At 35.3% G+C, this 13,919-nt stretch overlaps 1 protein-coding gene across 1 annotated transcript in view; it reads left to right on the forward strand.

Moving 5' to 3' along the window:
• Positions 1 to 601: 601 nt before the first annotated feature.
• The window catches only part of LOC110028519 (magnesium transporter MRS2-I-like), a 29,904-nt gene continuing 16,586 nt past the window's right edge, over positions 602 to 13,919 (forward strand). The window contains exons 1-7 of the mRNA XM_020730414.1: positions 602 to 1,021; positions 1,128 to 1,157; positions 1,286 to 1,430; positions 4,675 to 4,796; positions 5,847 to 5,921; positions 8,193 to 8,420; positions 8,527 to 8,571. Coding sequence (XP_020586073.1) covers positions 770 to 1,021; positions 1,128 to 1,157; positions 1,286 to 1,430; positions 4,675 to 4,796; positions 5,847 to 5,921; positions 8,193 to 8,420; positions 8,527 to 8,571 — 897 coding nt within the window. The 5' untranslated portion in view covers positions 602 to 769. The remainder of the gene's footprint in view (positions 1,022 to 1,127; positions 1,158 to 1,285; positions 1,431 to 4,674; positions 4,797 to 5,846; positions 5,922 to 8,192; positions 8,421 to 8,526; positions 8,572 to 13,919) is intronic.

Genomic DNA, 13,919 nt, shown 5'->3' on the forward strand with positions numbered 1-13,919 from the left:
ATAACTTAAAATTTTGAATTCTTTAATGATCTTGGATCTAAGGGCATGTTTGAGGCAGTTTATAAGTGCGGGGGCGTTTTTGAAAACACTACGTTAGCGTTTGGATCGAGCTTTTCGCCCGTTTATCCAAAAACATGTTTACATATTTAGATTAAACTTAAATTAAACGCAAGCCATGAGTCAAATCCCACGATCGAAGTCGAACAACATTTATCCTCAAATACTGACTCAAATGCACAGTAAATTTACAGCGCTGCCCCACCAATTGGTGTAATCATTTTGTCCTTTCCTTCGAGTTTCGGGTGTACGCACTCGGCGTATAATCCGACAAATCGGAAATAACTCGTCGTCCAACCTCTGCGCTGTCCAGAGCCTATGTATTAAAACCACTGAACTCTTATTAATTAGACTATTGGTGGACCCACAGAAGCGTCATCCCCATGCCGAACTCTTCAGGATTCGTGCAATCCATTAAAGCTATGTGTAAGCAAATCTTAAAGCAGTATCGAGGAATGAGATTTCATTGTACAAGCTAACACATAATTAGCGAGTTTTAAGTGCGAATCAGCACCTGGTTCCCTCCGTTGATTGATTTGCAAACACTTCAATTAAAATTTAGAGGCGGGGAGCAAACCAGAAACACTGAAGTTGCACCGATTCTCTCTCTCTCTCCCTCTCTCTCTCCGTCGATTGGGAGAGATTTTGCGTTCCGGTGATCATCGGAGGTGATGTGATCTTTCTTGTGGTTGGGAGAGTGAGTTTTGAGCTTATGGCTGGATTAGTGGCGCGCGACGGGGCGACGACGCCGACGTCGGCTATGGAGGGGTTAAAGAAGAAGGCGGCGGCGAGGAGCTGGATTTTACTGGATTCCACCGGGGAAGAGACAATCCTGGATGTGGATAAGTATGCAATCATGCACCGAGTTCAGATCCATGCTCGGGATCTGCGGATCCTCGACCCCCTCCTCTCATATCCTTCTACTATATTGGGCAGGGAACAGGCGATTGTTCTCAATCTCGAGGTGCTTGATAAGAGTTCTTTTTCTCGTCTGTGTTGTTATTCGTTCTTTGGGTTTAGTTATTTGTTTGTTTAGTGCTGATGATTTGATTGTTTTGTTTGACGAGCAGCATATCAAGGCGATTATAACTTCTGAAGAGGTACATTGTTTTTTGTTTTCCTTGGATTCGAAGTTTTTCTCTCTAGTTTTTACTGATGTCTGCGAGGTTAACTTGTAATTGTTTATTATTACTATTATTATTATTATTTGATTGGTGGCTTGGAGCAGGTTTTGCTGAGGGATCCTTTCGATGACAATGTTATCCCGATTGTGGAGGAACTTCGGAGACGCCTACAGCCTATGGCTACGCAGCAAGGCGAAGGGAGGGAGAACTTGAGTGGTTTGCATGATTTAGAAGTTCCTGATGAAGATGGTAAGTTGAGCTTATTTCATTCTAGAAAATTGCACGTTCATCTGAAATCATGCTTCATCTGTGCATGCACAGATCAATATTTGCTTTGAATCCGCTTCCAGCAGTTTCATTTAAAAAAAAAATTGCTCTTTTTTATTTTCTTGAAGAACAACATTAATTGCAGGGCTCTGCATTTTAATTGTAACAGCATTAAACAACAACACACTAGACGATAGGAACTTTTGCAACATGGGAAAATGATATTCCATTATCAGTTTCTACAATAGCTTCCTGATTATTCAATTTGTTATAAATAATAATTTGTGTTTGTCATACATGAAAATAACAATTAATAGATCTTGGAAATTAAATAATATCCATATAAAAATATAAAATAAAGCAAGTATGTAGACTAATTGTTTTAGAAAGAGTAATTATTCTATGAAGATAATGTGGTATTAAATTTTATTACTCTCTTATATTGATGAATCAATAGAGATCACCAAGCTCTCTTCTAGAAACACTGAGGTGATCTACCACAAAATTTTCTTGGAGCTATCTGTAAAGTGATTCTCTTAATAATTAAGAGGAAGCTCCACCACTCATGCTTAAACTTTTAATTAAGGAAGCTCCACCCCTTGTGAAATATCTTCTTATAAAATTCTTCGGAGAGATCATTATAGAGAAAAGTATTCGCTTGACATAAATTTCACCCTTAATTAATGGTCACAGTAAGAAAGATGTGAATAGATTTCAGTTGAGCCATTTAAGAAAAGGTCTCAAATGATCAATTTTTTGAACTTTTGTATTCTTTTGCCTCCAATCGAGTCTTATTGCAAGTAACATCTGGATGAGATAATCATTTGTGAACCTTACTGGTTGGCTCAAGCCTCCTTGAAAGAACTTGGTGCACCTTGCCTCGCTAGCATTCAATACATCTCCGATAGTCACTTTTGGATGAAGATGGTAGATGATCACATTTTTTCTTTGTATCTTACTAAGCATGTTGTGACTCACTTGAGCTGATCTAGCAGATCACATATCAGCATTATCATGTTTGAGAGTTCTGCCATCATTAGAACTGTCAGCAGATAGAACATAACGCTTATTCACTTTTCTCTCTTTAATGATAAACTTACCATAAACGTTAACATTATAGAAAAATTATTGTTTATATAAACATTACAATGTCGTTTTTATGTTATTTGAAAAATAAAAAAATAAACTTTTATCTCAAGAATACAATATCCATTGCTGATAAATGAAAGCTAAGTCAATAAAAGAAGCTCTTTCATGTGTATTTTCATTATAATTAGTACTCGAATCAAGGATGCAAATGTCATCAAACAATATCCTAGCTTCAGGAAAAAGCTAAGATGGTGGAAAGCCAATTAGAGAGTCTATATTTTGTCTATCAACTTGCTTTAGTAATGCATCCTCATTCTCTAAAAATTGGATTTGTGTCTTGTTGGTTATAGAGTGGAGAGCCGAGAAGATATCCTGTGGCTTATTTGGTTACTTCTACTTTGAATTTACAGGTGTTCCTTTTCCATGCTGAATTTGAAAATATCTATTTATCTACCAACTATGATTTGCCACTGCCTCCTCGCTTCTCCGTTGTTGAGAGCACTTATATAAGATGTTCCCCATCCTTATGAACTTTGAGCTTTATCATAAATTTTCATCTTTGATTCTCAGCATTCTTCTTGCTTCCATTTTTTTTCAGTAAATCGGCTTCGTATAATGGTCTCCACGCCATTGACCACTTTTTTTGGATCCTGGTTGATTAATTAGGATTTGATGCTAGTCTTCCAATTTGTGTACTTGGTGTTGTTTAAGTTGGGAATTTGAAGAGGAGACATGGTTGAAGTCTCTGAGACTTGATTCATAATTGTGATCTATAATCATGGTCAAATTCAATGTGCTTGAATATAAACGACTTACTGGATTTGGGAATTCAAGACTAAGTCAATGTAGATCATCATGCACAATCACCAAACTTTGATACCAAGCTGAAGTACTAAAAAAATTTGCACTCCCATGTTTGGAAAAAAAATTAAGCAAGAGTCTCATCCATAACAAATAGAGCAAAATATGGAGCATATTTATTTTTGACGGACTAAACATACCTTAAAGAGATTGAAGCACATTGAAGCAAAATATGGAGCATATTTATTTTTGACGGACTAAACATACCTTAAAGAGATTGAAGCACATTGAAGCAAAATATGGAGCATATTTATTTTTGACGGACTAAACATACCTTAAAGAGATTGAAGACATATATATATATATATATATAATAGAAACAAGAGATACATGTATATATATTATATATATCTATATATATATATATATATATATATATCCCCTCTATCAGCTTGCAAATTTTGGGTTAAAATTTGATGCGCTCATATTAGACCCAATCTATTCCTATTTGTTTCACCACAACTACTTTATTTTGGCGCATAATTTTTGAAGCATCAAACTGAAATTTATTCACCCAAAATGAAATCACTTTTAATTTTTAATTCAATCAAATTTATTGAATCTCATCAAATCAATAAATGATGATTAAAGAGAATGAAGGTAGTATCATTTAATGTACAACATAATATTTGCATCATCAAGTACAAGCATCACCCTACTAGTTCTACTTTTTCAAAATGGTCAGGGTATTAATGTAATCTAACAACAGCCAGAAGTAGTCAATGTTATTTTCTATGTTTAGGTTTACAACCAATTTATGCAAGACTTACTGAGTAAGCAGCCTAATATTATCTGATGTTCTCAATTACCAACTATTGAGTTACATGAGATTGTAATTTTATTTACAAAAAAGTCATCATTATTGGGGCGCTAATTCTATCATCCCTATTAAATTGCTTCTAAGAAATTAAATGATGATTAAGGAAAATGAAGTTAGTATCATTTAACGAACAATCACAATATTTGCATCATTAAGTTCAAATACCAGCTTACTAGTGGCTCCCTTTTCAAAAACATCGGGGTTTTAGGCTCTACTTAACAAAGCCCATATCCTCCATGTTATATTACAATTTTAGGTTGATCTCCAATTTATGCAAGCACCTACAGAATGAATGGCTGGATGCATAAAAGACATATTTACTGCCTTCTTTTTAACTTTGTTAGAAAACTAACCGAAAAAAAAAAGGAATGGTGAAATATGGATTTTTCCTTACTAATCATATGCATACCAATTGCTTCTACTATATTTCTTAAAGGTAAGACATGATTGATGTAGAATCCCCTTTCGAGTTCCGAGCCCTGGAAGTTGCTCTGGAAGCAATTTGCAGCTTTCTTGATGCCCGAACAACAGAACTGGAGACAGCTGCCTACCCAGCCTTGGATGAACTTACTTCAAAGGTTTGTGAGAATTTTTTCCTCGCACTTTCTTATGTTTATGCTTTTGAAATCGCAAACAAATCGTTTTTCTTTTAGTCATAATTTTGTAGTTCACCTGGAACAAAGCAATTGTTACTACCTTACCATTGCCATTTTCTGATACCGTGGAAATGGTATAGTTGAGTTTACACCTGTGATTATAGCTTGGTTCCTTGTATTTTCATCCATGTTGATATGGATCAATGAATTTAATTACATCAAGAAAAAGTGGAATATTTTTAATAAGGAAAATTTACATACATACCACACAATTTTTTAAATATTTACATATCTAACACCTAACTTTTATATTTACATTTGTAACATTTTGTTGAAAAGACTATGCACAAAAAGGTGTATTTAACTGTTTAAAAGTAGGTAATAGTGGTATTTTTAATGTAATATTAAAGATTTGAGTGCTGTGTATGTCAATACTAAAGTTTTGGTGTTAGATATGCAAATGCATAAGAATTGTTTGGTATGTATGTAAATGCCCCTTTTAATAATTGTGAACTGAATAATATTTTGTTTGAAAAAGATACTTGACATTAAAGTGCTTTTCATGTGCCTGTATCTATGTATACTGAAAATGTCAAGACAATACTTGGTCACCTTGATCGCAATGATGGTTTGATAAGATGACTTGAAATATTCAAAATTTTAGCAGAACTGCCTAACAATATAAGTTTGTTTTTTTTGTATATTCCGCATGCCACTTGTTATCAATTTGCAACAATATTTGCTTAGTTTACCATATCTTATTTAATTTTTCACAGTATTTATTGTTTAATGTTTTTTTTTTCGTTATATTGTTAAAGTTTATATTTCTCTTTGTATACAGTAAATAGGGTCTGATTATTCTCTTTACATTGCTGGTCATACTCTAGTTGGGCTGACCCTATTAAATCCAGTTTAACTTTTCCCCATGCAGCATAGTTTGCTCATCCTTTTTTTTGGCTGTTGTTTTCTTTCGATCAAATCCTTCTCCATTGTCATGGTGAATTGGTTATCAGGTGTAATCATGACCTGCAGATTAGCAGCCGAAATCTGGACCGGGTGAGGAAATTGAAGAGTGCAATGACTAGATTGACTGCTCGGGTTCAGAAGGTATATTCTTACATACACTGGCTTTTTCCAATACATAAGCTTAAGTGAAAAAATGCATGTGAAAGTAAAGGCTTTTGGTCTAATCCTGCACCATATGGTTGGCTGAAAAATACTTTTCGTTTCATTAAGTGGCTTGTTATGTTAATTTCATATGGTTCTACCATCTGAAATGATTTTTGACGTGTGTGATTTGTTTCTATTATGTGTGATGGGTTTTTTTGCTTCTTGCTTGAAGTGCTAGTCTTACAGATGAATTTTGTGTGCCATGGCTTTTTTTTTCCGTCATACTGCTGTCGAGGAGTGAAATCAATCTGATTATCTGTAGCTTATTAACTAATATTTTGTTGATATTTCATTTATTCTTTAATATTTTTATTATATCTCAAGAAAAATCAAAAATATATGTGTGAAGCTCAATTTGTAGACTTAGGAGATGAAGCGGAAGAAGCTTATCAATGTGGCTATTAGATTTATGGGCTTTTCTATACGGCAGTTAAAGGGTGTACTCTTTCGTGGCAATGGATTACAAGTTTGCACGGTCTTGTTAGTGTAAATTGTCCATGAATGGCTTTGAAGAAGAACTACACTTATTCTTAGTTATGCATGCTTAATAACTTGCAGAATAATGCAATGTGTGTTTATCATTTTTTGGAAGTGCCCACCCTATTCTTAAGACGCATTTATTCTTCTATTTGTGTTGAAGTTCTAGATTTTGAAGTGCTTGAGGGGAAATCAATATAGATGATTCCATAAATTTCTTTTTTGTTATGACCAGCAAAACATTGTGCGTTAATGTAGTATTATCTAGTTAGCCAAGTCAGCTGAAAGCACATGGCCACTTTTCTTTAACAGACTTTGTTGTGATTTGTTGTTTTTGAATGAATAGTTAAATACAGGATGTTAGTCGTTGCATTCTGTTTGTGGTTCTTAATCAGTGAGATATGTTTCTAAAAATTGTTTATTTTTTTCGATAAATTGGTTCCAAGTTCACTTACATATGTTTATTTTGCATCAACTTTAGCGTAATACGGTGGCAATTCATTAGCAGATGAGGCTTTTGAGAGATCCTAATGTCATGTGCATAAATGATTTGAAAAGTAAATTACTAATATTTGCTTGAGTTTTCTAGATGTGTATCCTGCCATTTTATATTAAGTTGCTTTTCTCGTACGCTAAATTGGTCTAAAAAGGTTTAAGAAAATCATTTTATTTTTATTTGAACATATTTTTCAATTCAGACAAGAATAATAACAAAGACTTTTTCATGTGAGATGGCAAAAGTGCAACAATAATGGTTATTGTATTTCCATTTCTATACCACTTGCAGTATACCAAGTATGGCATTGGGAGTTATCTTAATTTTAATAAGATAAACATCTCAAAAGCATGTCTATGATATAACTATATTTGACTTTGGATATACATTTTACAACTACTGTTTTTTAAGGAAAAAACTGTCTTAGCATATATGGATGCAATTTACTAAAATCCAAAACTAGTCAGTAATTCTAGTTGACCTACCGAAACTTGATGAATTTAAGTTTCTTTTCTGTTTTCAGTTTCTACTAATTCACACGTCATCAGGTAAAAGTGATGCAACTATCTTCAGAAATTGTGTTTCATGTCTCTTGCATGAATAAAATTAATTTATTAGTTACATATTTAAGAAATAACAATTTTTTCAAATAAAAACGAGAAGAAATGTGTCATATGAGGTTTGGGATGGTGGTTCATCTGTGATTGCATCTTGTAGAAGTATTATTTTTGATACAGAGCTCATTCACCATTTTGATAGTCAGAAACCTCATATGAATTATTGACTAGCAAATTTTATAAAGTGCACCATTTTACTTGGTTTAGAAGGATAGTATTCCTTCACGCGCCATGCCAATAATTTTATATGATCCCTAAAGGTTTCAACTTTTTTTTTGTAGTTATTTTTTATGTGGATCTATTGACCCTTAAATGAGTAATTGGTTAGAGGATTCTTGCATTTCAGTATTCATGCATGAAAGCATTTCATGATTGCCTTTTCTTTCTGCAATTTTTTGTGGTCAGGATCTTTTTTTTATCATATTATAATTTACAGAGTATCTTGTAATTTATTTCTATTTTGTGTAAAATGTTTATGACCATCATTATAATTTTTATCCAATGTATTTGAATAATGTTTTTACAGTTATGGTAAAAATTCGAGCACATTGTGACATAAATTTTAGCTGCTAAAAATTGTGTAATGAACTTGACTTGTACCATATTTTACTTTCTTAGGTTAGGGATGAGCTTGAGCAATTACTAGATGATGATGACGACATGGCAGATCTGTATTTGTCAAGAAAATTGGCTGGTGCGTCATCACCTGTAAGTGGCTCTGTTGCTACTATTTGGGGACCTGGTTCACCAACTATAGGCTCAAAGATATCTAGAGCAAGCAAGGCAAGTGCAGCAACACTTCATGGGAATGAAAATGATGTTGAGGAGCTAGAAATGTTACTTGAGGTCATGAAGACTATTACATTCTTGTCTTTTTTTATGTGTAAACCTTTAAATTGCTGAACATAATGGCTATCCAAGTTACGTACTAAGTTTCCCTAAATATGTGCAGGCATACTTCATGCAGATTGATGGAACATTAAACAAGTTAACTACGGCAAGTCAATTGTTTTATTTCATTTATGTTAATTATTCATTTTTGTTATTTCATTGACATAATAAAGCTATATATATTCGAGTGATGGAAGCAGCCATTTTGAAATAAACCCCTCAAACAAAAACTCCATGCATTGCATATGCCATATTTATATGCTTATATGTTAAGCAACTCTGCCATGTTCTAAATATGATTTGAATATTTTTGTAAATAGAGCTGAGATCATAATGACTATGTGCAAGTAACTTGTTTTAAGTGTAACTTCTATTATAAGTTAAATCAAGTTGCATGTTTTCATGTTCTGACTTGCTAAAGAATTAAAAAAGATGATAATACGATCTTTATCGCCATTTTATCTCTTTTAAAATGATCCGCTTATATCTTATGCAAACAGCATCATGCATTTCATGATTTTCCTCGTTAGTGATTCCATGCCATCAATGAAACACTAATGCTAGTTGTGAATGTATCTATGAAGCGTTTTGGATGGCAGTACGGCTATGTTCATATTGGTGAGACATGTTGTCATGGAAGGATGCTTGTTGTATGCGTTCATGAATGTTTCCCTTTTAGGCTTTGGAAATGTTTTTGGATAGTCCTTGGATGAATAAATCATTCTTTATTTACAAACAATGCCGTGGCCTCTTCAACTTGATTAGTTCAAAAAAATTTCTTTCTTTCTTTGGCTCTATTTGATTTTTTTTTATTTTAATTACTTCTCGTCCAATATCCTCTCCTTATTAAGTATTCAAATGTATAGTTTGTTTAGATTTTCACTTATATTCTTAAGATTTTATTTCGATGTAACATGTTTGTTTATGCTTTTATTTTGTTAAACTTAACCTTTCAGATTGGGTGCTGCATGTCAATGTTATGTTTATACCTATTCTTTATGGAATTAAATTAGGACCTTCTGCTTTCCTGGATTAATCATCTGGACCTCGATTGTCTGCCCAGTAGATCCTGCTGGAGTCATCTTAATAACCTAGATCTAACCTTGGTTTCCGGATGATATTCTTGTTTCTTTTTAAGTAACACCTTACTGATGTGATTGCTCCTTTATTCTTAGTTTTGCTCTTCTTCTGGTGGTACTATTCTTATCCTAAGTGATTACATTATTCTTTTCTTATTAGTTTGAAGTATTTTTAGTGAGTTTTAAGGACCCGACTCTATGTATAGTGTGCATTAAGATCGTATGAAAGTAATTGAATGATTATTAAATATTGGGATTTCTCCAACTATCTCTATTCTTCTCTTTTTCCATACTCTTTTATCTCTCTCTTCCTCTCTTTATCTTTGAGTATCTCTTGTCAGCACTCATTTATCTCTTCTCTAAATTCGGTTGTGCTACACCATATCAATAGTATTTAAGCAAATTGTTTTTACTTTCATTATTGGTTATCTTGCTATAGTGATTGAACACAAACCCCTCCATCTTGCTTGCTAGTCAAATCTTAATCCAGATTACGAACTTCACTTGGCATGTTCCATCACACATCTTTTTGCACTAATATTACTATTATAAGCTTCCCAACATCCATGCCCCTTGCACGCATTTCCTTCTGCCCACACATGTGCGATTTTAAACGCATCCCACTTCTTTCATGTTGCTGCTTTATAAACTTCTGCCCCAATTTCAGCCTAGATTGCCTCATTACACATGATTGTCTGTGCACTGCACATGAGACTTTGTTCAAAGTGTATCATCCTTAGTGGTCACTCACGCCTTACACATTGTTTTCATAACATTATCACTTGTTGTGAATCCCAATTTTTTTTCATCGCAACCGGCACCTGCACTACCAACACTAACACATTATTCACTCTGGTATCCAGACTCTCTTATCTGAAATAGTGCATACACTTGATCGCATTCTCAAGCTTTTTTTTTTGAAGCAGCCTTAAACAAAATTCTTAATTGTTCGTTGCTTTGAACATACATTTTTGGCCTCCACATTACTTTAAGATATTACTAAGCTAATGTATTCTATACATGCAGCATATGCTTCCTATCATGATCCTTCTGATGAACATTATAATTTTAAGAGGCATCTTAAAATTTGCTCTTTTTATCATGATACTTGGAATCCCTATTTTTGAAAACTTGGGGTGGACATTATATGGTTTGTATCATAATTTTTATTGGTGCATATACTCCTTTTTGTATTGTTATTTTGATAGATCATATCATTACAATCTTATATATTCTCATCAACAAAATCATGCTCTTGACAGACCATATTGTAATGGCTATGGCCACCCTCACCCCCAATATGATATCTATCCATAGCTGAACCATTTTAATTGGATTTCACATAAATCTTTACTAATCTCTTATCATCTAAAACCATTTTTTGAAATATTTAATATTAAATTGGATGGGTACCTTGAGGAAACAGTAAAGTGCCAAAATAGTCCCTTTACTATTTACATAGGGTCGTTTTAGTCCAAGAGTTTATCTAAGTTTCAAATTAGTCCCTAGAATCTTTAAATTGGGGCTCTAATGGTTCTTCATGAGAATCATTTCAGCCCCAAAATTAAAGAGTCTCAGACTAATTTGATATTTTTATAGATTCTGGGAGAAAATTGACCCCTATGTAAATAATCAGGATACTATTTTGGCACTTTACTCCTTGAGGAAATAAAAAGGCTCGAGTTATTACTCTATCCAGTTATTGCAATCTCAACTTCAACAGTCTCGTTGTTTTTAACTCTACGTGTGTCTGAGTCGAAGGGTAATGATATGTTTAATCTTGAATTTTGTTCATGAGGATGATTTGAGCTAGAGCTTGCACAAGTTATGTTACCAAAGCTTATTGCTGCATCTATGTCTCAGGAGATTTTAGTATTTTCGCTTCACATTCTTTATATATAGAGATGTAAGTTGTTTCCATACTATTATTCCCTACTCAATCACCAGTTAACATTGTCTTTTCGCTGCTTTCGTCATCTTATTTCATATTGATGCGTATACACAGGAGCATAATGGATGGAGATATTCAAATTCTCCGCTGTCTATTTTGTAGAATGTTAATTGGCTTTTTATATTATTGTCAGCTTCTTCATTCGTATTGATTGACTTCATACTGCCACCAATTTTTTCATAGACAAATTGTCATGGGAATTTTTCTAATTTGATTCTTAATTTATATTGACCCCCACCTCGCGGCCAAATTCACAAGTTGATCGATCACTCACACATCCAGTAGTTTCTTACAATGACTGTCAGCCACTTCTTCTACTAAAAGACTAAAATATTTGTCTGCTCCTGAATACGCCTAGAGAGGTGTTTGAGCCAGTTCTGCCACCGCCACCATCATTATGTTTGCTAGCAAATGTGTACGGTGATCCTATGACTCCGGACAGCAGCTAGGAATTTCGAATAGCACCTGTATGAGTTCCTATGAACCCAAACAACAATGGGCAGCACCTATGCGGCTTCCTACGAATCCGAACAGAGGTGGGCAGCGACTAGAAGCATTGGACAACGGTCCTACAGCTCTTATAGCTCGGGGCAGCAACTCTACGGTTTCCTACGACACCGGGCAACAACTAACATGCTTGTACGGTTTCAGATTCTGCATAAAGCTAAGCCGAATCAATTTCCAACTAACATAGAGCTTAAAACAAATGCAGTCCAGCTTAATGAGCTTGTAAAGTCCCCACAATGCTTCTCTTGCAGCTTCTCGAGTAAGCTTTAAAATGAAGTGGGGTAGGTTTTAGGCGAGTTTTGGGGGTTGTGTAGGCCCTCCAAACAACATTAAAGCTGCCTAAAACGCATTTTGAACTATTCCACGCGGCACTCTGGTCAATCTCAAAAGGATAAGTTTAAAAGAGTTTAAAACAGTGAAGGCACTAACAAGTTTTGAGGTTTTCCTGGGGCTGTCCAACTATAGGATTCCAACAGCGTTGCGAAGGGGTTCGAGTGGTGATTCATGACTGATTTGACCTATGTTTTGGGTGCTATTGAAGGGTTGTTTAGCGGCCGAACCTCTGCAGTGTTTTAACAAACTTTTGGGCTGTTTGATGACAGGATTTGAAAAGAATTTGTAAGGATTTGGAACCATTTTGCCACAGGATTTATGAAGGCAAGTTCATCCAATTCAGCCCAACTAGATAGATATACATATATATACCACATAATTCTTATACATTTACATATATAACACCTAAAAAAAAAAAAACTTTATCCATTTGCATAGCCTAAATCATTTGTATCACATAAGAAAGTCCACCAAGTTAATTTTTAAACAGTGAAATATACCAGTTCATGCATAGCTAGTGTGGATTTTCTGTAAAAGAAAATGTAATTTAGGTATTACATATGTGAATATATAAAAAAAACTGTGTGGTATGTGTGTGCATCCTTTTCCTAGATCCGTATTAAGCGAATCGTTGTAGAACATAATGATTCATAGGACAAGTGCAATAATAAAAGCAAAAGGAAATAAAGCTTGTCAGAGGAGAAATGGTCACCAACTAGTTGAAGATTCCGGACGGGAGCAGAGGAGAAGGAGATGAGAGCTCCGCTGCTCTCTGCAAGATACAATCTCGTTACGACGTTGTCAATGGCCCGAGCTCCTGCGAAGGTTTCAGCAAAAAAAAGGAGGAAAAGGCGTGTGGGTGAGAAAGCGAATTGAGGGAGGGAGGCAAGGCTTCTTGGGTGAGCCAGTAAAAGAGGAGGCCGAGCGCTGTGAATGAATAGGAGCAGGGCTGAATGTCTGGCGAGGAAGAGAGAAGCGGCTTCTACTGCGTGAGGAAGAGGAAAGCAGATGCGAGAGTTTCGGTATGTGAGGGAGTCGCAGAGGGAGGAACAGGATCGAGCTCTACGGCTTCGGTGCGGGAGACGGGAGAGAGCAAGCGGCTTCGGTGCGGGATCCAGCGGAGACGGGATCGAGCGGCTTCAGTGCGGGATCGAGTGGAGACGGGATCGAGCGGCTTCAGTGGCGGGAGGCAGGATCGAGCGGCTTCGGCGTGGAGAGGAGGAGAGCGGGCGAGCTTCCTGGTTGCAACGACAGGAATGAGAAAATTGAGTGGAATGCCAAAGGGAGAGAAGAGCTCGAGGGAGGCGAATCCAGCCGACCCGCTCAGGAAGAAGGCTTTTTTTTAGAATTCGAGCGGGGTTAGGAGCCGTTACCTTGGCGGGGAATTCATTGATTTCCAAATCCAGGGAGGATTAAATGGAAATAATTAACTCCTGAATTAATTTTAATTAAGACAGCATTTAAATACTTTATTTAAAATTTGAAATTTGAATTTCAAATTCAGGTGAGCTGGTGCCTAGCCCGTGCTCAGCCCGAGTCCAGCCTGAATCGAACCCGAGTCAAACCTGGGTTGAGTCCGGGCCC

This window comes from Phalaenopsis equestris, unplaced genomic scaffold (genome assembly GCF_001263595.1).
Source record: "Phalaenopsis equestris unplaced genomic scaffold, ASM126359v1 Scaffold000513, whole genome shotgun sequence".
Lineage (NCBI taxonomy): Eukaryota > Viridiplantae > Streptophyta > Magnoliopsida > Asparagales > Orchidaceae > Phalaenopsis > Phalaenopsis equestris.